Source organism: Heloderma suspectum, chromosome 2 (assembly GCF_057233095.1).
Source record: "Heloderma suspectum isolate Gila_16-S chromosome 2, 16-S_ref, whole genome shotgun sequence".
NCBI classification, from domain to species: Eukaryota; Metazoa; Chordata; class Lepidosauria; order Squamata; family Helodermatidae; genus Heloderma; species Heloderma suspectum.
This window is the reverse complement of record NC_139459.1, coordinates 393,832,049-393,857,307: the sequence shown is the minus strand read 5'-3', so window position 1 is coordinate 393,857,307 and position 25,259 is coordinate 393,832,049. Positions and strand designations below refer to the sequence as shown.

General features: G+C 46.5%; 1 protein-coding gene across 1 annotated transcript; it reads left to right on the top strand.

The window, feature by feature from the left end:
- Positions 1-2,300: 2,300 nt before the first annotated feature.
- On the top strand, positions 2,301-18,129 carry LOC146356470 (vomeronasal type-2 receptor 26-like). Its single transcript, XM_084830135.1, has 7 exons — positions 2,301-2,518; positions 2,845-3,145; positions 6,829-6,918; positions 8,410-9,222; positions 13,086-13,313; positions 15,069-15,195; positions 16,373-18,129. The coding sequence occupies exons 1-7, from the start codon at positions 2,301-2,303 to the stop codon at positions 17,281-17,283; spliced, it is 2,688 nt and encodes an 895-aa protein (XP_084686261.1). The 3' UTR covers positions 17,284-18,129.
- The last annotated feature ends 7,130 nt before the right edge of the window (positions 18,130-25,259 follow it).

The window sequence follows — 25,259 nt, the reverse complement described above, 5'->3', positions numbered from 1 at the left end:
TGGTTCCATTGTCATATTGCTCTAACAGTCAGGAGGTTTCTCCTGACGTTCAGCCGGAATCTGGCTTCCTGTCACTTGAGCCCATTATTCCGTTTCCTGCACTCTGGGATGATTGAGAAGAGAACGTGGCCTTCCTCTCTGTGAAAACCTTTCTAGTACTTGAAGAGCGCGAGCATATCTCCCCTCAGTTTTCTCTTCTCAAGGCTAAACATGCCCAGTTCTTTCAGTCTCCCTTCATAGGGTTTTGTTTCCAGTCCCCTGATCATCATCATTGCCCTCCTCTGAACCCTCTCCAGCTTGTCTGCATCCTTCTGAAAGTGAGGTGCCCAGAACTGGACACAGTACTCCAGATGAGGCCTAACCAGTGCTGAGTAGAGGGCAACTAGTACTTCTCGGGATGTGGAAGCTATGCTTCTATTTATCCACTTCACCTGATGCGTGATGTGCTGTCCTCAATAGGCAGGTATCTACATACATGTGAGTGTAGTGCAGCCTTGGGGAAACTCTGGCCTGAAGTTCAATCTGGGCTGACAGGTCCTTCAGTTCAGCCAAACAGCTCTCCTGTCATACCATGACCTCTTCCAGCCCTAAGCACGTGGGTGATGGTCAGAATGGCCTACTAAGGCATGGGCCCTGGATCTTCTGACCTGTGCCCTGGATCTTGAGAGCTGTGCCAATTGCCATCATCTGCCTGAATTAGCGATGTCTGGTGGGGGGAAATCCAGCCCTTTGGGGGCTTGCCAGATTTTCCTTGAGCCCCTGGCTCAGCTTGTGTTTGCAGGGAGAAGGAGAAACTTGCATACAGCTGCCAGTGATAGGCAATTGTTCCACCAGTCACTGTGTGCAAGTCTCTCCTTCTCCCCCCTGGGGCCTGGCAGGGAGAAGGAGACAGTTGTGCACAGTGCCCAGTGGTGGCAGAAAGGACAACGCCATGGCTCCTTCTCTCCCTGCCACTGCCACTATCCTCATTGCCAGCTGCTCTGCACACCTCTCTCCAGTGAGAGAGTCGTGCAGATCAGCTGGCAATGGCAACGGTGGCGGCGGAAGTCTGCCAGCTGGCCCGCGTCGACACAGGTCGAGTCGGGCCAGCTTGTGGACAAGTGAGACAGAATCTGGGGGGACAAGCTGCCAAAAGCTAAGCAAACTTGACCCTCCAGATGGACTCCTCTGACATCGCTAAACAGAATGCAAGCTTGCTTCTTCCCTCTGAACTGGCCATGAATACAGCTACTCCAATGACTTGAAATGTCTAATGATGGATCTTAAAAAGTTCCACTTTCCAAAGCAAGATTTAACAAGCCCACTGGTAGAACCAGTAGGAGAGAAACGCCCTCTGTCGAAAACCCACATTTATAGCGGCTGGAAAAACTGACCTATCCTGCCAGAGAGGTACAATTGCAAGGGTAGGCAACCCCTTTGGACTGATGACAAATTTGGCAGTTGGAGAAATTGTACTGGGCATCATCACAAAATGGCTTCCATTGGAGGCACAGGACAAGTAAACTACAGAAAACACTGAGTACCAGGCAGAGGAAGGGTTTCAGTACCAGCACACTGATCAACTCCTTTTCACACTAGCAGGCTTCAGCACCAGGAGAAACCAATTTTGCACCAATGCCAGCTGCTGGTAAGAAACTCATGACCACTCAGTGTTGTGCGTAAATTAACATACATGCTAAAAGATTATTTTAATCCTGGCTGTTGTGAAGGTGTTTTGTCAGTCAGTGTCAGGCCAAGCTCACCTTCGCCCTTCACTGAAACCCATAATAGACATGATGCTAACTTTGATGAGTTGTTGCAAAGATGTTTTTCTCCTGTGCTCCACCTGTGCCTCAAGCCATGCAGACAGTCCACGAAGGTGCAGAGGTGATGCTCCTTCCCCTTATAATTATCTATATCATAGTGAATTATTTATCATTCTTGCCAAACCTCAAAAGATTATTACTACTGTTACTATTATTTTACTGGAGATTGCCTTTGAGACCAATACACTAAAGAGCAGAATGAAGGGCATTCTGTTTCCATGGTGCCTGAATGTTTTAGTGCATGTGGTAACTATTTCTGGTGCATGAAATAGTTCCTGTGCTAAGATTTAAGGCAGGGAGGCAGGCAGGCGGCCAGGCAGGCAGGGCGGGAGTGGGACTATCCCTGTGTGACATTCAGTAGGTCCCGTATTGGGCTCTGAGCTCATTGTATTTGCAAAGGCACAGCAGCCTGTCTTGCAAGAGTTGTCCGGCTTCTTCTGATTGGATGGGAGAGCAGGAGTCACAAGGGAGGTGTAGCAAGCAGGAAGGGCCAGTATGACATTGCTGCTGCTTGTTATGCTTCTGTTGCTGCCCTGTGCGGCCTGTGAGATGCAGAAGGCAAAATGCCCCTTGAATCTGATCCCGGATCAATCGAAAGCAAACAATTATTACAGACCAGGAGACCTCCTCATTAGCGGAGTTATTTCTTCAAAATATGTTTCCCATCAAGACCCATACGTCTTTTCTGAGCCCCCACTAACCAGCATTGATAGGTAAGCAATTCTTTCTTGGCAATTTTAATGCTCTCCCAACTGCCCTCCAACTGCCTCCCTTTGCTAGAGAGAGCTCCGATTTTCTGGTGTCCCTGGTCACCATAGGTAAAGCACTATCCCCACTTGGCTATACCATAGGGTGCTTCCAGATGAGGATTTTAGAGGCAAATGACTTGGGACCTGGCTACGTGCAGGACCGTCTCCTCCCATGTGAACAAGCCATTGGAAGTCTGGAAGGGTTTTCAATTAATAAAAGAAAGAATGAGACTTTGTTCATTGACTAGGGGATTACAGTGTGTCACCATCGGTTCTTTTTCTTTCTGCAGCAGGACAAAACAGATACATGACAGATACTGGCACATCTTGTCTTTCTTTCTTGCCATTTCTGAGATCAATCAGAATTCAAAGCTCTTACCCAACATCACTCTGGGCTACAACATCTATGAGACCCATTTCCATGGGAGAATAACTTCCGATGCCATGATAGACCTGCTTGCTGGTGGAGCAAACAGCATTCCCAACTACAGCTGCGGAGGACGGAACAAGTTGGTGGCCATTGTGGAAGGGGCTGAGTCTGACATCGCCATCCATATTTCAGCCATGTCCAGCATCTACAAAATCCCACAGGTAGGAATTGGGAGTGGGGAGGAGGTCAGCTCCATGTAATTCCACACTGGAGCCAAGAAGGGGGCACGGAGCACCAACACCTGAGGCTAAAGGAAGACCACAGTCCTTACAAATGGTTTGAAAGACATTTCGTCCCCCCTGTTACACATTTAGAATTCTTTTGTTGTTGTTGTTGTTGTTGTTCAGTCATTAAGTCATGTCCCACTCTTCCTGACCCCATGGACCATAGCAACCCAGGCCTTCGTGTCCTCCACTCTCTCCCGGAGTGTGCTCAAGTTCATATTCATTGCATTGGTGATGCTATCTAGCCATCTCATCCTCTGCCTTCCCCTTCTCCTTTTGCCTGCAATCTTTCCCAGCATCAGGGTCTTTTCCAGGGACTTTTCTCTTCGCATTAGGTGGCCAAAATATTTGAACTTCAGCTTCAGTACCTGTCCTTCCAATGAACAGTCAGGGTTGATTTTCTTTAGGATGGACTGATTTGACCTCCTTGCAGTCCAGGGAACTCGTAAGAGTCCTCTCCAGCAACACAGTTCAAAACCATCAATTTTTTGGCACTCAGCCTTCCTTATAGTCCAGCTCTCACAGCCATACATTACTACTGGGAAAACCATAGCTTTGATTAGATGGACCTTTGTCAGCAAGGTGATGTCTCTGCTTCTTACTACGCTGTCTAGGTTTGCCATAGCTTTCCTCCCTAGGAGCAAGCGTCTTTTAATTTCATGGTTACAGTCACCGGCTGTGGTGATCTTGGAGCACAAGAAAATAAAATCTGTCACTGCTTCCATTTCTTCCCCTTCTATATACCAGGAAGTGATGGAGCCAGATGCCATGATCTTAGTTTTTTTAATGTTGGGTTTCAAACAGCTTTTTCTGTCTTCTCTTTCACCCTCAACAAGAAGCTCTTTAGATCCTCTTCACTTTCTGCCATTAGGGTGGTATCATCTGCGTATCTGAGGTTGTTGATAATTCTCCCAGCAATCTTAATTCCAACCTGTGATTCATCCAACCCGGCGTTTCTCATGATGTACTCTGCATATACGTTAAATAAGCAGGGTGACAATATGCAGCCTTGTCGTACTCCTTTCCCAATTTTGAACCATTCAGTTGTTCCATGTCTGGTTCTTACTGTTGCTTCTTGACCCTCATACAGGTTTCTCAGGAGACAGGTAAGGTGGTCTGGTACACCCATCTCTGTAAGAATTTGCCACAGTTTGTGATCCACACAATCAAAGTCTTTAGCATAGTCAATGAAGCAGAAATAGATGTTTTTCTGTTATTCTCCTGCTTTCTTCATGATCCAGCGAATGTTGGTGATTTGATCTCTAGCTCCTCTGCCTCTTCGAAACCCAGCTTGTACTTCCGGTAGTTCTCGGTTCACATACTGCTGAAGCCTAGCTTGTAGGATTTTGAGCATCACCTTCCTGGCATGTGAAATGAGCGCAACTGTACGGTGGTTTGAATACTCTTTGGCATTGCCCTTCTTTGCAATTGGAATGTAAACTGACCTTTTCCAGTTTTGTGGACACTGTTGAGTGTTCCAAATTTGTTGGCTTATTGAGTGCAGCCCTTTAAAAGCATCATCTTTTAGGATTTTAAATAGCTCAGGTGGAATACTGTCGTCTCCACAAGCTTTGTTGTTAGTAATGCTTCCTAAGGCCCACTTGACTTCACTCTCTAGGATGTCTGGATCAAGTTCAGTGAATGCACTACCATGGCTATCGGGGACATTCAGATCTTTCCTCCATAGTTCTTATGTGTATTCTTTCCACCTCTTCTTAATTAGGGATGTACAAAAGGGACTTACCTTCTCCCGCAGCTTTTTTCACGGTGGGGGGGAGGTGCTTCGCTTCTCCCCCTGAAGTTCATGTGAGAGGGTGGTGTCTTCCCGCCTCGCCTGGCCGAAATTCAGGCCGGGCGGGAGGCGCCCCATCCCTCGCCGGCGAAAGTCAGGCCAGGTAGAAGCGCCCCGTCTACCCGGCCGCGAAAAAAAAACAAAAAACCACCCCTGTAATAGGATACGTAACGATTAACGTGGCCTATCACGGCTAGATTTGCAAAGTCACCCATGTTAGGCTACGTTAATCGTCACATAGCCTATCACAGGTGACTTTGAAAAAAAAACAACAAGCATGTACGCAAATGGCGGCCCCCATAGGGAGCCACCATTTGCTTTCCTTATTTGGTCCCTGTAGTCTACGTAAAGATTTACGTAGACTACGGCGAAAATAAGGGCAACGCTATTTGTGTTACATGGGTGACTTTGCAAATCTAGCCATGATAGGCCACGTTAATCGTTATGTAGCCTATCACGGGGGCGGGTTTTTTTTTTTTAACTTTCCTTGTCATGGCGGCGGCGGCAGCCGGTCGAAAGACTGACCCGCCGCCGGGAGGGACATTCGTGAAAGGTAAGTTCCATCCCGGGGGGGGGTGGCGGGGGGGTGGCGGGGGGGCAGAGAATTTCACCGCCGATTTCGGGGGGCCGAATGCGTTGGCACTTGGCCCCCCAAAGTTTCGGGGAGGAATTCTCCCCCATCCCTATTCTTAATCTGATCTGCTTCTGTTAGGTCCCTGCCTTCTTTGTCCTTTATCATGCTGGCCTTTGCACAAAACGTTCCCTTGAGATCTCCGATGTTCTTGAAAAGATCTCTAGTCTTTCCCATTCTATTGTTTTCCTCGATTTCTTTGCACTGTTCATTTAAGAAGGCCTCCTTGTCTCTCCTTGCTATTCTCTGGGACTTTGCATTCAGTTGGATATATCTTCCCCTTTCACCCTTGCTTTTCGCTTCCCTTCTTACCTCAGCTACTTGTAAAGCCTCATCAGATAGCCACTTTGCTTGCTTGCATTTCTTTTTCTTTGGGATGGATTGAGTTGCTGCCTCCTGAACAATGTTACAGACCTCCATCCATAGTTCCTATGGAATTTGCATTTCTTCTAAGGGATTCTTGCCCACAATAGTAGACATAATGGTCACCTGAATTAAATTCGGCCATGCTTGTCCATTTTAATTTGCTGATTTCCAAGATGTCGATGTTCAATCTTGCCATCTCATGTTTGACCACCTCCAGCTTACCTGGATTCATTGATCTGACATTCCAGGTTCCAAAACAATATTTTTCTTTACAGCATTGGACTTTCTTTTCACCACCAGACACATCCACAGCTGAGTGTCCTTTCGGCTTTGGCCCAGCTGATTCACTCTTTCTTGCACTTCTTGGAAATAGCCTCTGCTCTTCCCCAGTAGTATATTGGACACCTTCCGACCTGAGGGGCTCATCTTCCGGCGTCATCTCTTTTAGCCTTGTGATACGTTCTGTGGGGTTTTCTTGGCAAGAATACTGGAGTGGGTTGCCATTTCCTTCTCCAGTTGACCACAGTTTGTCAGAACTCTTTGCCATGACCTGTCCATCTTGGGTAGCCCTGCACGGCATAGCTTATGGCTTCACTGAGTTACGCAAGCCCCTTCTCCACAACAAGGCAGTGATCCATGAAGGGGAGATTTCTTTTGACCCTCTGTTTATTCCTTCCCTTCTCCTTAGATAGAGCTTGTTCTTCTATCTCTCCATGAATCCCTCTATTCAGTCCTTTTTTGGTCTTTTTCTTTTTCCTGTTACTTCTCTTTGCAAACCTTAGAGTTAGTCTCTTTCCCTTCAGCTGTTTTTTCTTCTCCATTTTGTTTCAGAAGGAGCTTTTTCTCTCCTTCCTCTTTTGCTCCAAGGTGGTTCCGAGAAGCAAGAAAAGCCCCAAATTTGTAAAGGACAAAGAGCCATGGGTAACCCTCATTATCATCATCATTTATAAAGTGCTAAATATAATAAAACCTGATATACAAAACAAAATCACCAAACTGTTGTGGAGGGGGGTGTAATACCTTGGGAATGAACCATCATATTTGATGGGGATCTGGAGAAATCCATAGCTTTTGGAGGCAATGACACCATCAGGGAAGGAGAAGCAAATTCCATTTTATTCCTGTAGTCGTGATGGTGCTGTGATTTCATTGAGTTTAAAATGCAAAAGTGCATTTATTTAATTATGTATGTATGTATGTATGTATGTATTTAGAATATTTATATACTTCTCCTTATCTGGAACAGATTTTGGAGTTGGAACGCAAGAGACAAAACAGTAAAAGGATAAAAAGTTTAAAACTATAGATTAAAATTATACTATATATCTATACATGCGCACACACACACACACACACACACACACATACATATATATATATATATATATATATATATATGCTGTATATATAAAAAACAGAGTACCAGTAAAAACCGTGACTGGTCAATTAAGGAATGCACCCTGGGACAGAGCTGTTTTCAGGAAGTGCTGGTAAAAGCACAGTGCTGGTGCGTGCCTGACCTCCAAGGGAAGGGAATTCCACAGGAAGGGGGACACCACGCTGAAGGCTGTTTTCATAGTTGATTCCAGCCGGGCCATAGGTCCTTGCGGAACCACCAGGAGCTTGCCCTCTCATGCCCTCAGGGATGGGGTGGGTTGAGAAGGGAGAAGGCGCTCTCTCAGATGTCCTGGTCCCAAGTTGTCTAGGGCTTTGTATACTTGTACTAAAGCCTGAAACCTGGCCCGGTAGCAAATGGGCAGCCAATGCAGCTCCCTCAGCAGAGGAGGTACATGCTGAAAAGGGGCAGCCCCTGCCCCCTGACAGCAGCCAAGCTGCTGCATTCTGCACATGGATTGGCAAACAGATATGTTGTTGCTAGTGTTCTACTTTGTTAAGAATGTAGAAGCCATGTAGAAGCAATGGTGCAGCGTAGAATGGGGACACGAAGAGAAATCTCACTCCTGCACCTCATCCAATAGTGTCCTCAAATGTATCACTTTACACTCCTTTGACTAAGTGGATGGGTGCAATTTGCTACTGGTGGGGTACAGATTTATTCATGTTTGTAAGCTGCCTTAGTGCCATTTTTCTTGGTAGAAAGGTGGGGGTACCAATCAAAGGTTTAAAAATAAATCACTGTCTTTGGGATGCTGCTGTTTGGGCACTGGGTTGTCTCGGAAGGCCTTGCCCCACTGACAAGGATGCCCCAGGGTTGCCAAGTCCTTCTTCCAGCAGCACACAGAGAGGGGTTGCACCACAAGTTGTCCTTGAGGGGTTTTAGCATTTCCCCACTCCCCATAGACCCCTCAGCCCTCATGCGACAGGCACTGTGTTAGATATCAAGAATTCGAGATTACAATCATCTGATTTTCATCTAAAAACTAAGCACCTTTCTCTTCCTCGCCTTGCTAGGTGAGTTACGGCTCTGTGGCTCATGTTCTTCATGATAAACATCAGTTTCCTTTTATCTACCGCACGGTCCCAAAGGAAGAAACCGAGGTTGCAGGAATGGTCAAACTGCTCCTGCATTTTGGGTGGACGTGGATCGGTCTCCTTGCTCCAAGCAATGACAATGGAGAAAGGTTCTTGAGAACCTTGACCCCCCTGATGATCAGCAGTGGAATTTGTGTTGCCTTCTCAAAGAGACTGTTAGTACGAATGAATTATCTTCGCTTGTTCCAGAGTGAGCCACTTGTCATGTGGAGACGAGTCAATGTATATGTTTACGTGTGGGACTCTAGCTATGGATTTAATCCATTCATCTTAATACACAGAAGGCTTGAAGAGGAACAGATTGGGCTGAAAGTCTGGATCACAACATCTTTTCAGGACATCTTCTTGAATGTGCTGTCTCAGCCCCAACCCTTCTACTACTTCCATGGTTCTTTTTCCTTTGTGGTGAAGACCAAGAGAGGGACAAAAGATGACAACTACGGCCCAATGTCACTGGATACGACACAGTTTTGGCTGACAGCATTTCATTGTTTCTATTCAAAGCATGTCTTGTCTATGAAAGGCTGGACGAGATGCACGGAGAAAGAGAAACTGGAGATGCTGCCCCAGGAGGAGACTGAGAGAACCCTGTCTCAAGACAGCTACAGTATTTACAACAGTGTTCAAGCCGTGGCCCATGCCTTGGAGGCTGCATATCCCTCCCAATCAAAGAGAACGCTGCTGGTGGGTAGAGGAGCCAGGCTGGAACCTCAAAGGCTGCAGCCATGGCAGGTATTTCCTTGCCCTATTCCAACATCACTGCAAATTGCCATCTGTTGTCCAACTCTGGAAACACGATCCTATATCTCAAATATAGGAGCCAGGTTAAATATGAAGAAAGGAGGCAAAGAAAGTAACAATTCTGAGGCAGGCAACTCCAGTTTGTGAAGCTTCCTGGGTGGCCAATTATCCTCTTTTCCAGAGTATCATCCTTTATCTGAAGGGCTGCAAGAGGCCTGTCCTCTGTTGTGGAGACGTCCTGTATTTGAAGGGCTGACCTGCAATATGGTGTCTCCTTTTATCCTGGTTTTTGGTTATGTATTTCCTCTCCTTTGGTGATTCAGAACTGGCCACCCTAGAGGTTTCTGGTAGAGATAAATCATTTCCCTGCTATTTTGACATTAAAATCCTCTCCTTCATCTAGTGGTTGTTCTCGGGTGCCCTGAGTGTGTCATCCCGTGCCCCCTTGAGAAGTCTTCCACCCAGCCCTTATGAGCATCTATGTGTGAAGTGCAGAGATCTGTCCCAGCCCCTGAGGAGAAACAGTCAGGGAATTTGGCTTGACGAGGTCTTCCTCTTAAAGCTGGCTTTGCCAAAAAGCTTCTTTAGTGAGTTGCAGCTGGATCCCCCTCGGGATGAGACTTACCTGGGGCGGATGTTCTGGGTGGCGGCGGCTGCAGTGGCGGCTTCAGTGGCGGCTGCAGCAGTGGCAGTGGCAGCTGGTCTTCCGAACGGCTGCCGCCGCCGCCATTTCCAGTCTTGTCTTTTTTGTCTTTTTTTTTACAGAGATTTGATTGGCTACATACATTTTTACGTAGCCTATCACGTCTCTGTAAAAACAATAAAAAACAAGATGAAGAAAAATAAGGAATGCAAATGGCGGCGGCCTTAGCGGCTGCCGCCATTTGCATATTCGGTTTGTTTGTTTTTTACCCAGACGTAATTGGCTACGTAAGTTTTTACGTAGCCTAAAACGTCTGGGTAAAAAAAAAGGCGCACGCAATAAGAATCTGCATTTCTTCTAAGGGATTCTTGCCCACAATAGTAGATATAATGGTCACCTGAATTAAATTCGTCCATGATTGTCCATTTTAGTTCGCTGATTCCCAAGATGTCGATGTTCAATCTTGCCATCTCATGTTTGATCACCTCCAGCTTACCAGGCTTCATTGATCTGACATTCCAGGTTCCAAAACAATATTGTTCTTTACACCATCGGACTTTCTTTTAACCATCAGACACATCCACAGCTGAGTGTCCTTTCGGCTTTGGCCCAGCCGCTTCACGCTTTCTGGCGCTGCTTGGAAATTCCCTCTGCTATTCACCAGTAGTATATTGGACACCTTCCGACCTGAGGGGCTCATCTTCCAGCGTCATATTTTTTAGCCTTGAGATACGTTCCATGGGGTTTTCTTGGCAGGAAGACTGGAGTGGGTTGCCATTTCCTTCTCCAGTGGACCACATTTTTTCAGAAATCTGTGCCATGACCTGTCCGTCTTGGGTGGCCCTGCACGGCACAGCTTATGGCATCACAGAGTTACATTAGCCCCTGCACCAAAACAAGGCAGTGATCCATGAAGGGATAGTGCGGTGACTTGATCGCAACACTAAAAACAAAATTGTATAGCTGGATTGGTACAATTCTGGACAGATCTTCAATAAGGACAGTCACAAATGAGGTTGCTGTTTACCCCATACCCTCATCTGGGGCTTACACTCTAGTTAGGTCATCCACTAATATATTCTCTTTGCCCATAATATGCACTACTAAAAAGTCATAGTCCTGTCGGGCCAAACTCCACCGAAGCAATGTGTGGTTAGAACTGTTAACTTTGGTAAGCCATCAAAGTGGAGCATGATCTGTCTGAAGCTGGATTTTCCACCCCACCAGTAGGGCCTGAGTTTACCCAAGGCCCACACAATGGCCAAGCACTCTTTTTCAATAGTAGCCAGGCTTTTTTCACAGGTAACATTTTTTTCCCCAGATAGGCAAGAGGGTGGTCAGGCCCCTCTGCTGTAACACAGCTCCAAGTCCCAAATCAGAAGCATTTGTCTCTAAGACAAAAGGAGAGTCCAAGTGTTGGGCCCGCAGAATAGGCTAGTCCATCACCTCGGTTTTCAAAGCATCAAAGGCCCACTGGCACTGCTCTGACCATTGGATGTTGCCGCTTTGTACACAAATCAGTCAGGGGCATCCCCAGATTGCTGAAAGGAGGGACAAAACTATGGTTGAAACCCACTAGGTCCAAGAATGACTGGACTTCTTTCTTGGTCATCAGTACGAGCCAGTCCTGGACGGAATCAATTCTAGCACCCAGGGCTTAATACTGCCCCATCTGACGGTTTTGCCCTAGATATCTCCCTTCTGCCAGGACAAACTGGCAATTCTGGGCCTTCCAGTAAGCTCCACAGTATGAATTTGTTGAAGCACTCGGCGTAAATGATCAAGATGATTGTCCCAGGTCTGACTAAGAATAGCCACAACATCCAAATTCACATGAGCAAATTCCTCCAGCCCATTTAGCAGTCCATTAATGAGTGTCTGGAAGATCTCGGACTCATTCCTCAACCCCAAAGAGAGGACTGTAAATTGAAACAATGCCAAATGCGTAACAAAAGCAGAGCAGCATCTTCATCCAAGGGCACTTGCCAATCCCCTTGGTCAGGTCGAAAGGAGTGGTATATTTAGCCCTGCCCAATTGTTCTATGGAATGGCCCATTCCAGGCATTGGATGAGCATCAGTCTGAACTAGGGATGGATGGATTCCCCACCATCCATTCCTGTGGGGAATCCATGGCGGGGGGTGGGAGGTGATCCGTTCCATGCCTGCGGAATCCGCGTGGAGCGGTTCTGCTCTGCAAGGATTCCCCAGTGCTGAGGGCCAGCCCGTTCCACCATCCGCATGCCCCGGATTACCCCAATTTTTTTCCGGGTCCCCGAACGTACGTAAATAATTCCGCAAGTATGGCTGAAAAATACCCAGTGACACCCATCTGATTGATCTTTATCAATGCACAGAACTGCAATTGGATCTACTGGATCTTCCCCACCTGCGACAGTCTCAAAGCAACAGAAGAAACTACACCCTTCTCATGGGTTAAAAAAAGAAATCTCACAAAAGAAGAATAGCAGCAACCCATCTATTCAGTGCTAAATTTTTGGATTGGGGGGGGGAGTGGACAAACTGGTGCCCAATCCAGGCTGCATATAAATCTTGGATTTCTCCCTTGATTTCTGTGGACTGCTCTCACTACTGCCTCTGGGGACATTTAAAAACAACTTTTCAGTGTGAACCAGGAAATGACCTATCCACATAATGAGATGGTTCTCTCTGCCCCTCGTTAATCTCCATGTGTCTCCTCCTCCACCCCGTTTCCAGCCACCCTGTTCTACTCACCCCTCCAACGCAGTTGTCAGATTGCTCCAAAGTCACTCACTGAATCCCCCTTAAACTGAGGTATTATGGGGCCTTCTAAGCACTTCCCACACTTTAGGGTATTTTTCTGCAGGTATTCTGAGAATACCTTGGGAGAGCAGGAATGTACTGATACCTCTGTCTCATGTGTAAGTGCTGCAGTTTTGGCTACCTAAGCACAAGCATGTGGAAACTCAAGTTTGTATTAGAAGGAATGATGACACTGCATCTGGTCATTCCGAAATGCTGGAGCAGAAATAGGGACTCCAGAATGTATCTCAGTTGTGACAGCAAACGCACATACACACACACACACACACACACACAATATTAATCCACTGAGTCCAGGTGTGCAACAGACTCAATTCATGGGAGATTCAAGTGAGAAGTCAGCAGGGCTGAGATATCCATCATGCTTTCATGTATTCCCAATGCCGGTTGTTTTCTCTGTCATTCTAGCTTCACACTTTCCTAAGAGAAGTCCAGTTTTCTAACACTTCCATGGGCGGACTGTATCTGTCTGAGGATGGGGAGCGGACAGTCAACTATGATATCAGGAATTGGATATTTTTCCCCAATACGTCTTATCGCAGAGTGACAATTGGGAGTGTAGAGGGACAGGCAATGCAGGACATAAAGCTCACCATTAGCCCAGAAGCCATTGTGTGGCCCACACGGTTTAATGAGGTAGGGTGAATGATTTCTTTCACGACATTGTCTGTGACATCTGTTAAGTGTTCCCTCTATTAATTTGTTGAATAATTCATGGATCCATAGAAGCATCATAGAATAGTAGGGGTGGAAGGGGACTATAAGTCCATCGAGTCCAACACCCCACAGCCATTTGGGACTTTGGCTGCAATCTTATGCATGCTTGCTGGGAGGAGGTCCTACTGAGTATTGTGGGACTTACCATTGAATAAACACCTACATGGATAGGTAGTTGTTTTCTTCCCTCTCCTATAGTACTAGTTTAGAGGTCAAATGTATAGTTTGAATGTCGAGGTTAGGGATGTACAAAAGTCACTTACCTTTTTGACGGGGTGATTTGCAGTCGGGGGGAGGTGCTGAAAATCCTATTCCCCCCCAAATCCTAATCCTGCTGCCTCTGCTCTGTGGAGATTCCATGGAGCCACTGGCCGGGGCCGCCTGCAGCCAGACATCTGGCCGCTGGGCAGGCTTCCAGGGGGAAAAAAACGCGTATGCAAATGGCGGTGGCTACGGCGGCCGCCATTCGCGTTACCTTTCTTTCACCATAATAGCTTCCGTAAATATTTATGTAGGCTAAAACAGGGGGGAAAAGTCAATGCAAATGGTGGCCGCCGTAGCTGCCACCTTTTGTGTATGCTGTTTTTTGCTGTTGTTGTTGCCGTGATAGGCTACGTAACTATTTACGTAGCCTATGACGACAAACACAGCTACGCAGATGGTGTGGTGGCCGCTATTTGCGTGGCTGCCTTTGCCATCATAGGCTACGCAAATACTTACGTAGCATATCACGGCAGCCTGTCTGGACGCAAATGGCGGCCGCCACAGTGGCCACCATTTGATTCTTCAGCAGCTGGCTGCAGGCCAGCTGCCGCCATTGCCGGAACCGCCGCTGGAGCCGCTGCTGCCGGAACATCCGCCCCAGGTAAGCTTCATCCCAGGAAGATTCCGTGGGGGGGCAGGGTGTGGGAGGCCGTTCCGCCATGGGTTTCTGGGGGCCGAATGAAATCCATGGCAGAATTCTCCACAATCCCTAGTCGAGGTCAAGACGTTTGCTCAGGAAGCAAGGGGACTATAAATTTCAACAGAATGTTTGGCAGCAATCACAATGGCAAAGGGATATTGCAGGGCCCACAGAAATGGCCATGTGAGCTGCAGCTTGATCACCCCTATTATATTGACCTTTTTCTTGAGTAAAACTTAAACTTGGTCATGGGAAATGCTCTGGCTTCATTTTCGGGGTGTGGGGTTACCAACCCAACTTCACATAGCCAAACTCCACACTACCTAAAGCAGATACCTGAGACCCAGAGAGGTTCAAGGCTGGTTTGGGGGAGACAGCCAGAGCAATAACAATTCCCACTTGGTGGCAGCATGAAAGGCTACAGGAAGGGAAAAGCAGAACAGGAGTGCAAGCAGACTGTTTTGCCTGTTTGCCCTTCCATTCCTGGGACAGGGGGTTGCTGGTCCAAGAGGAAAAGGGAGAATGTTGTGGCTCTTAGATTCCAGAGTGGCCTGCCAAGAAAAGCGCATTCCCCCTCCCTTTCTTGGCTGGCTTTTCAGCCTGAACACAACATCTTTTAATGTTATTTCAGGGGGCATCAGAAGTGCTTCCCAGAAACAAGGGCCTGGAGTCACTGGGATTGGATCCACTGGTTCCTTCCCAAACACTGTATCCATAGAAACAAATATATCTCACAAGTTTGCCTTGATGCTCCTTCTCTTTGTTGCCAGACCGTGCCTCGTTCCAGGTGCATCGATAGCTGTCCCCCTGGATACTCCAAGGAGATTCAAGAAGGAAAGCCACCTTGCTGCTATGCTTGCGCTCCATGTGCAGAAGGGACAATCTCCATGCAGGAAGGTGGGTGACTTAAGAGGAAAGGACCATTTTTTGTTGTTGTTGTAATATTTGAGTCTGCCTGAACCCTATGTTTTTAATTGGAGGCTCTCTTCTGGGTGCCCCCACCATCAGAAATTAGGTTTGCGGTTAGTGGAAGGAGGGCCTTTTTGATTGTGGCACCACACTAAAGGAATGCCCCCCTCCCCGCTGTGGCTGTGATGTTATTGCGGCCCAGATGAAGATGTCTTTTCTTTGCCCAGTCATTCCAGCACATCTGAGCGAATCTGGTTTCAATCCTGGTGTTATCCATGCTCTTGAATCTTGATGCTCTTTTCTTTTAATTCTAATTTTCATATTGATATCTTATTATTCCAGTTTTCATGTCACCTCAGTGTCTGTAATGAAGGGCAGGCTAAATATCCTTTCAACAAATTAATGAACTATTCAGTCAAACATTTTCTGTGAAGATTTGGAAGAGATTTTTGAACTCAGATCTTTTCTTGGCATCTGTACTCTGAATCTCAGTCATTAATTCCATAAAGTGGGTTGAAAGAAATGACCTTGGAAGGCAATTTCTGGGATACAGTGCAGGGTGGGGGGACTCAATGCATCCTTCTCTGGCTATTGGGATGGACCTCTGAGTTCCCCTCACAAGGACCCCTCCTCTTCAGCCCAGCACACAGCTTTCAGTGTATTAAAACACGAAGGATCTTTCAGGTTACTTCTCTATATAAGCCATGGGGGTAACGGTTCATATCAGCCCCCCTTTTGCTGTGGCTTGAATATTCAGAACAGGCAGCTGACATGCACTTCAGCCCACCATGGCATCAATACAGGCATAAACTGAAACATCCTTACTGTATATACATACGGAGGTGTGATCAGGGCCTAAGAGGAAGGTCCTTGTGAGTGCAAGGCACTCATGCAAGCCCAGTCAGTGAGTCAGGAGACCCTGCTGAATGAGGTGAGCTGGGGGGGATTTTCCTCAAAAATCGGGTGGAGCAACTTCCGGATGCAGAGCCCTTCCTCTCATAGAAGGTCCCTCCTTTCATGGACGTGGGGTCCTGGATCCAAACCATGATTGTTTCCTGACCTCTTCCACATCCCCATGTTTTCTCCCAAAATGAAACATTTGACATGTTCAAGTGAAATGTCAAATACATGTCAGTGAAGCTGAAGTCACTCTCCTTCTTTTCAGATGCGGATCATTGCAAGAAGTGTCCAGGACATCAGCAGCCAAACAGAGACCGGGATCAATGTGTCCCCAAGAATATATCCTTTCTGTCCTTTAAAGAACCTTTGGGGATCACCTTGGTTTCCTTTGCCCTATTCTTGTCATTAACCACAGGCTTTGTGTTAGGAATCTTCATTAAATTTGTAGACACTCCAGTAGTCAAAGCCAACAACCGGGACCTCTCCTACATTCTCCTGGTCTCCCTCCTGCTTTCCTTTTTGTCCTCCTTCCTCTTCATTGGCCGGCCAAGGAAAGCGGATTGTCTTCTGCGCCAAACAGCCTTCAGTATAATCTTCTCGGTCGCTGTCTCATCTGTGCTGGCCAAAACGATCACTGTGGTGCTGGCCTTCCTGGCCACAAAGCCGGGGAACAGAGTGAGAAAATGGCTAGGGAAGAGGTTGACCAACTCCATTGTCATTTCTTGTTCCAGTGTCCAACTTGTCATCTGCTCCATGTGGCTGGGTGTCTCTCCACCCTTCCCTGACTCTGACATGCACTCCCAGCCTGGACAGATCACCCTGCAATGCAATGAAGGATCTGTTCTCATGTTTTATGCTTCACTTGGCTACATGGGCTTCCTGGCTGCCATCTGCTTCACGGTGGCTTTCCTAGCCAGGAAGCTGCCTGGGTCCTTCAACGAAGCCAAGCTGATCACCTTCAGCATGCTGGTCTTTTGCAGTGTGTGGGTGTCCTTTGTGCCCACCTACCTGAGCACCAAGGGGAAATACGCAGTTGCTGTGCAGATCTTCTCTATCTTGGCCTCCAGTGCTGGGTTGCTGGGCTGCATCTTTATTCCCAGGTGCTACATTATTCTATTGAGGCCTGATCTGAATACAAAGAAGCATCTAATAACGAAACCAGAAGATGGCATCTGATCCTAAGTGCTAGCGATTCATTGTATTTAGGGATGTACGAAAATCACTTACCTTTCGGGGATTATGCTGATGGTGGGGGGAGAGCTTTTCTGTCCCTCCCCCTGGAGTCCTCACCAGGGGGGGGGAGGCGCTCCGTTCCTCCCCCCCCCAGAATCCTGGCTGGCTGGATGTGCTCCGTAGTGATTCTGTGGAGCCGCCAGCCGGCTCCACCAGCAGCCGGTCATCCGGCCACTGGCTAGCAGGGATGCAAATGGCGGCTATTTGTTATATTATTATATAATGTACACTATTTGCGCTCCCCTTATTTTTGCCGTCTTAGTCTACGTAAATGTTTATGTAGACTAAGACGTGCCAAAAGAAGGAACCAAAAGGCGGCGGCCATGGCCGCCGCCATTTGCATACGCGCGTGTTGTTTTTTTTTTAAAGTCAGCCGTGATAGGCTACGTAAACTTTTACGTAGCCTATCATGGTGTTTTTTTACAAATCTAGCCATGATAGGGTACGTAAATCTTTACGTAGCCTATCACTTTTTTTGTTTGTTTGTGTGTTTTAACCTGGAAATGGTGGCGGCGGCAGCCGGTCGGAAGACCGGCTGCCGCAGCCACCGCCGCAAGGAAGATCCTCCCAAGGTAAGTCCTGTCCCAGGGGTGATGGGGTGGCAGGCCATTCCACCACCGATTTTCGGGGGCACAATGCGCTGGCATTCAGCCTCCCTGAGATCCGTGGCGGAACTTTCGTACATCCCTAATTGTTTTACATTATTTTCCATTAAGATCTTGCAGATCCCTGGAGAGTCTCTATCACCTGAAATGTGCTAGGTCTACAAAATAAAAATCTTGATGGCACACTTGGATTTGGTTTCTCCTCCTTTGTGATCATCCAGACAAGCATCTGCTTGCATTGCATACCTGACTTTTCTCATTAAAGGCAGACTAATCCGGTAATCAAACTGGCAATGATAATCTTAACTGGTTAACTCAAGGGTGTTTCTGTGTACTGAAGAGACAAGGTTCCCACATCCATAAGATACAAATTTTCCTTCCCTGGCTGTCCATCCTTCCGTTCAGGTTGCTATCTAGCCAAAAAAGCAATAGTGACTACAAAGGAGCCATTGGGACTCCAGCCTAAATGTCCTAGCAGATCAGTTTCTGAGAAGGGTGAAGGCTGATATCTAATTTTATGCTCACAACAATCATGTGAGGTTGGTTAGGCTGAGTGGTAGTGAATGGTCCAAGGCAGTAGGCTCTGAGCAGGGATTTGGCTATTATGAGGGACATGGATAATCCAGTTTCATTCCAGAACTGACACATCACATAGTTTAACTCTAGAATATGGCACCACAGGATGTAGTGATGGCCACTGACTGGGTTGGCATTAAAGGGGATTAGACAAATTCAAGGCAGCCAAGGCTAACAGTCATGATGGCTGTATTCTACCTGCAGGATCAGAGGCATTCTGCCTCTCCATACCACTTGCTTGGGAACATGAGATGGGGCAGAGGGGATGGGTGCTATTGTGTTCACATCCTGTTTGTTGCTTATTTATTTATTTATTTATTTATTTACAATATTGATATACCACTCCACAACAAAAGATTTCAGAGTGATGAACAAGAAAGATATGAGAATAAAGCACCATATCAAAATTATTAATCATTTTAAAAGAAAGAAATTCTGAAATTAATAAAGCCCGACTGGTCTCTCAAGGAGGGCCTCTAGAAATAACAATGGGCTTCCCATGGGCATCTGATTGGCCAGTGTGGGAAACTGGATGCTGGACTGGATGGACCCTCGGTCTGATCCAGCAGGGATCTTCCTATGTTCGTATGTCTAATTATGTGTGATAGACATTTTCTTTGAGAAAAACAGCACCTTTCTAAAAAGTTGGGCTGTGCGCCGCTTCGGTCCAAAGCCCCAAAAACAAAGCAATGCAGGTGCCTCATCTTGCTATGAAGTGCATCAGAACAGCACCGAGGCACCCTGAAGCAAGGTGGGTCACTTACGAGGCACCTCGGTCTGCCTTATATATTTGCAGCTCTTCTAATGCCTTCGGAGCAGCCCAGACAGGCTGTGTCCAAAATGTATCAACTTCTGAGATATCGTGCGGAGGAGGAGGAAGAGGGAGGGGGGAAGGCCAGCAGATGCAGAGGCACCAAATGTATCGATTTGGGAGAGATCTGGCCACCAGGGAGGGGCTGGGTATGGGCGGAGGAGGAGGAGGAGGAGGAGGAGGGAGTGTGCTTTGCTGTGAGTCCACCTCCGTTTGCTCCTTGGGAGAGAGGCGGTGTTTCTGGGCAGGAGGGACTGTCTGAACATTATTTGGCCAGAGCTGTGGTCTCCAAAGTGGGGTAGACGCGCAAGTTGAAGGACGATCCGCTGGGGTGCACAACCCGCCTGATAATTGAGCAGCCTCCCGCTGCCCTGCTGCGCTATCATTGTGTGCAATGATGGTGGTGGCAGCAGCGGTGGCGGCAGGATGGGGCAGGAGTCGAGAGGGAAGCGCCATGGCTTTTCTCCCTCAGCTCCAGTCCTGTCCTGCCTCTGCCGAGCAGCCACCAAGAGCAACTGTGCCAGCCACTGCCAGGCACGGCAGAGGAAGCCTTAACCCATCCCACTCTTCTTTGGCAGAACGAAGCTGAGAAGAAAGCATGTGCTATGGGGACTGGGTAAAATGAGAATCCATAAAATCAAAAAGCGATTCTCTTGATGTCAAATGATTTTTTCAGAGCATAACTCCCAAACACCATCCAATCACGAAGCACATCTGCCTCCATGACTTGAAGCAGAAAAATCACGGATCCGCCACTTGTGAGTGCAGCCATGGTGCAAAAACAGAGATCTGAGGAAGGGATCCTCAGGGGTCCTCATCATTTTTACAGGAAAACTACCCCCAAACACCATCATATCACAGAGCACATCTGCCTCCACGGACTGAACCAGAAAAATCACGGATCCACCACTTGTGGGTGCAGCCACAGCACAAAAGCAGAGATCCGAGGTAGAGATCCTCTTGATTTCATATGGTTTTCACCCATTTGACGTGAAGCAGAAGAACTGGTTTTCTTTGTGTGCACACTTGGACAAAGATGAGTCCTGTGCTTTGATGGGGGGAGGAGTTGCGCGGGGGGGACCTGATGTAAAAATTCAGAGGATCCATTTGAATTGGGTGCCTTATCCATGGCTTCATAACATGAAGCCCCAATCTATGTTTCTGTCACTCAGTCCATGGGCATAGATGTGTCCTGAGATATGACGGTGATTTGGGGAATCTTTCTTGTAAAAATCATGAGGATCCCTAAGGATCCCTGCCTCAAGTCCACGTTTTTTCACCATGGCCGCACCCACGAGGGCAGATCCATGGTTTTCCTGGTTCAGTCCATGGAGGAAGATGTGTTCTGTGATATGATGGTGCTTGGGGGTATGTTTGTTGTAAACATCATTTGGATCCCTGCCTCGGATCTCTATTTTTGTGCAATGGCTGCACCCATGAGTTGCGGATCCATGATTTTTCTTCCTCAGTCCATGGAGGCAGATGTGCTCTGTGAGTGTGACTGGATGGAAGCTTTGGGGGTCTCCTCTTTCAAAAGCATATGAAAGCATGAGGCTCCCTTTTTGATTTCATGGATCCTTGTTTTACTTTCTTCCTGTGCAATGACACCTATGTTAGTATCCCCACCCGTCTGTAATAGGTTTACCAATCATTCTTGTGTTTGCTCATTTAAAAATCCAGGGAATTTCAATGTACTTGCTAATCTCCCCCCGCCCCACCCACACCTTTTCGATTCTTTCTCAACTATTACTTTGCCCTTACTTTCTGTGTGTGTATATACACATACATATATGTACATATACATATATGTAAGATCAATGAATCAAGGTAAGCTGGAGGTGGTCAAATATGAGATGGCAAGATTGAACATTGACATCTTGTGAATCAGTGAACTAAAATGGACAAGCATGGGCGAATTTAATTCAGGTGACCATCATATCTACTACTGTGGGCAAGAATCCCTTAGAAGAAATGGAGTAGCACTCATAGTCAACAAAAGGGTGGGAAAAGCAGTACTGGGGTACAATCTCAAAAACGATAGAATGATCTCAGTACAAATCCAAGGCAAACCATTCAACATGACAGTAATTCAGGTCTATGCCCCAACCACTGAAGCCGAAGAAGCTGAGGCTGATCGGTTCTATGAAGACCTACAACACCTTCGAGAACTAACACCAAAAAAAGATGTCCTCTTCATCATAGGAGATTGGAATGCTAAAGTAGGAAGTCAAGAAATCACTGGGATAACAGGCAAGCATGGCCTTGGTGTACAAAATGAAGCAGGACAAAGACTAATAGAGTTTTGCCAAGAGAACATGCTGATCATAGCAGACACTCTTTTCCAACAGCACAAGAGGCGACTCTACACATGGATATCAGCAGATGGTCAATATCGAAACCAGATTGATTATGTCCTTTGCAGCCAAAGATGGAGAAGCTCTATACAGTCAGTAAAAACAAGGCCTGGAGCTGACTGTGGCTCAGATCATGAGCTTCTTGTTGCAACATATTGGCTTAAATTGAAGAACAGAGGGAAAACCACTAAACCATTCAGGTATGACCTAAATCATATCCCTTATGAATATACAGTGGAGGTGAGGAATAGATTTCAGGGATTAGACCTGATAGACAGAGTCCCTGAGCAACTATGGATGGAGGTCCGTAACATTGTTCAGGAGGCAGGAACCCAATCCATCCCAAAGAAAAGGAAATGCAAGAAAGCAAAGTGGCTGTCCGATGAGGCTCTACAAGTAGCTGAAGAAAGAAGGGAAGCAAAAAGCAAGGGAGAAAGGGGAAGATGTATCCAACTGAATGCAGAGTTCCAGATAATAGCAAGGAGAGACAAGAAGGCCTTCTTAAATGAACAATGCAAAGAAATCGAGGAAAACAACAGAATGGGAAAGACTAGAGATCTCTTCAAGAAAATCGGAGATCTCAAGGGAAAGTTTTGTGCAGATGGGCATGATAAAGGACAAAGAAGGCAGGGACCTAACAGAAGCAGATGAGATTAAGAAGAGGTGGCAAGAATGCACAGAAGAACTATACAGGAAAGGTCTGAATGTCCCTGATAGCCATGACAGTGCGGTCACTGAACTTGAGCTGGACGTCCTAGAGAGTGAAGTCAAGTGGGCCTTAGGAAGCATTAGTAAGAACAAAGCTAGCGGAGATGACAGTATTCCAGCTGAGCTATTTAAGATCCTAAAAGGTGATGCTGTTAAAGTGCTGCACTCAATATGCCAACAAATTTGGAACACTCAACAGTGGCCACAAGACTGGAAAGGGTCAGTTTGCAGTCCAGTTCCAAAGAAGGGCAATGCCAAAGAGTGTTCAAACTACCGCACAATTGCGTTCATTTCACATGCCAGCAAGGTGATGCTCAAAATCCTACAAGCTAGGCTTCAGCAGTATGCGAACCGAGAACTCCCGGAAGTACAAGCGGGGTTTTGAAGAGGCAGAGGAACTAGAGATCAAATTGCCAACTTTCGCTGGATCATGGAGAAAGCAAGGTAATTCCAGAAAAAATGTCTATTTCTGCTTCATTGACTATGCTAAAGCCTTTGATTGTGTGGATGACAACAAACTGTGGCAAATTCTGAAAGAGATGGGAGTACCAGACCAGCTTATCTGTCTCCTGAGAAACCTGTACGAGGGTCAGGAAGCAACAGTAAGAACCGGACATGGACCAACCGATCGGTTCAAAATTGAGAAAGGAGTACGACAAGGCTGCATATTGTCGCCCTGCTTATTTAATGTATATGCAGAGTACATCATGAGAAACGCCAGGTTGGATGAATCAAAGGTTGGAATTAAGATTGCTGGGAGAATTATCAACAACCTCCGATATGTAGATGATACCACCCTAATGGCAGAAAGCGAAGAGGATCTCAAGAGCCTCTTGTTGAGGGTGAAAGAGGAGAGTGGAAAAGCTGGTTTGAAGCTCAACATTAAGAAAACTAAGATCATGGCATCTGGCCCCATCACCTCCTGGCATATAGAAGAGGAAGAAATGGAAGCAGTGACTGATTTTATTTTCTTGGGCTCCGAGATCACGGAGACTGTGGCTGTAGCCATGAAATTAAAAGACGCTTGCTCCTTGGGAGGAAAGCTATGGCCAACCTAGACAGCATAGTAAGAAGCAGAGACATCACCTTGCTGAAAAAGGTCCGTCTAATCAAAGCTATGGTTTTCCCAGTAGTAATGTATAGCTGTGAGAGTTGGACTATAAGGAAGGCTGAGCACTGAAGAATCGATGCTTTCAAACTGTGGTTCTGGAGAAGACTCTTATGAGTCCCCTGGACTGCAAGGAGATCAAATCAGTCCATCCTAAAGGAAATCAACCCTGACTGCTCATTGGAAGGACTGATATTGAAGCTGAAGCTCAAATATTTTGTCCACCTAATGCGAAGAGAAAACTCTCTGGAAAAGACCCTGATGCTGGGAAAGATTGAAGGCAAAAGGAGAAGGGGACAGCAGAGGATGAGATGGCTAGATAGCATCATGGATGCAATGAATATGAACTTGAGCACACTCCGGGAGAGAGCGCAGCACAGGAAGGCCTGGCGTGCTATGGTCCATGGGATCGTTAAGAGTCGGACACGACTGAATGACTGAACAATACCTATACCTATACCTATACCTATACCTATACCTATACCTATACCTATACATATACATATACATACATAAAAAGGTAAAGGTGTCCCCAACCAGTCGTGTCCGAGTGCAGGACAGGAAGGCCTGGCATGCTAAGGCCCATGGGATCGCGAAGAGTCGGACACGACTGAATGACTGAACAATACATATACATATACATACATAAAAAGTTAAAGGTGTCCCCAACCAGTCGTGTCCGACTCTAGGGTGTGATGCTCATCTCCATTTCTAAGCTGAAGAGCCATTGCTGTCCGAAGATGCTTCCGTGGTCATATAGCCGGCATGACTGAACACCGAGGTGCACGGAACGCTGTTACCTTCCCCGCCGAGGTGGTACCTATTTATCTACTTGCAATTTTCTTGCTTTCGAACTGCTAGGTTGGCAGAAATACATACATACATATGTATTACATATATGCATATGTATTACATGTATACATACACACACACACACACACGTACTTTATTTTGTTCTTGACTTCCCTCCACCTCCCCTTCTCAATTCCTGTTTCCTTTGCTTCCCATTTTTGATCTCTTTTCTCTAAAACAAACAATAAAAGCAACAAAACACTAAGTCCTTTCTCTTCTGTTAGGATTATATGCCAGAGACGAGTGTTCTGGATGTCCGAATCTTGCTTTGTATTTGGATCTGAGTCAAAGCAGAGGGGGTCCGAATTGGTCCGAAACAGAGCAAGGCCACTTTGGAAGATCCAAAGTGGCATCCAAAGTAGAGCAGAGGGTCCGTGCACAGTCCTGCTACAAAGTATCTGAAGGGCTAAGTTACCTAAGGGGGTTGGACTTGATGGTCTTATAGGTCCCTTCCACCCCTACTATTCTATGATTCTATGAACATGGATCTGACCACCTGCAGAATGCACATCCCCTCTGAGCAGAAGCAGGAAAAAGGACATCACCGGTCTCTTCATGTTGGGAGATTATTACTGCACCAAAATCCTTGTTAAGTTGTTCTTCCTCTCTTTTAATTGCACTGACACTTCCAAACCTTTTAATCAGAAATCAAGAATCATAAATATTAACATACAAATCCACCCCCACCTCCAACAGCAAGTAAAGAAACAGGATTTGAAATAAAAATAAGACTTCCAAGCTGAAATAAAAATAAAACAAATACAATTCTTTTATCTAACAACATAGTAATTAAACAAATGACAGGATTGATGCAGGTTCATTAGAATTCAAAAATAATAGAAAGCAAAATAGAGTTAGAAGAAACATCTGTCTCAAAACCCGGGATCCTTGCCAGGGGTATGAGA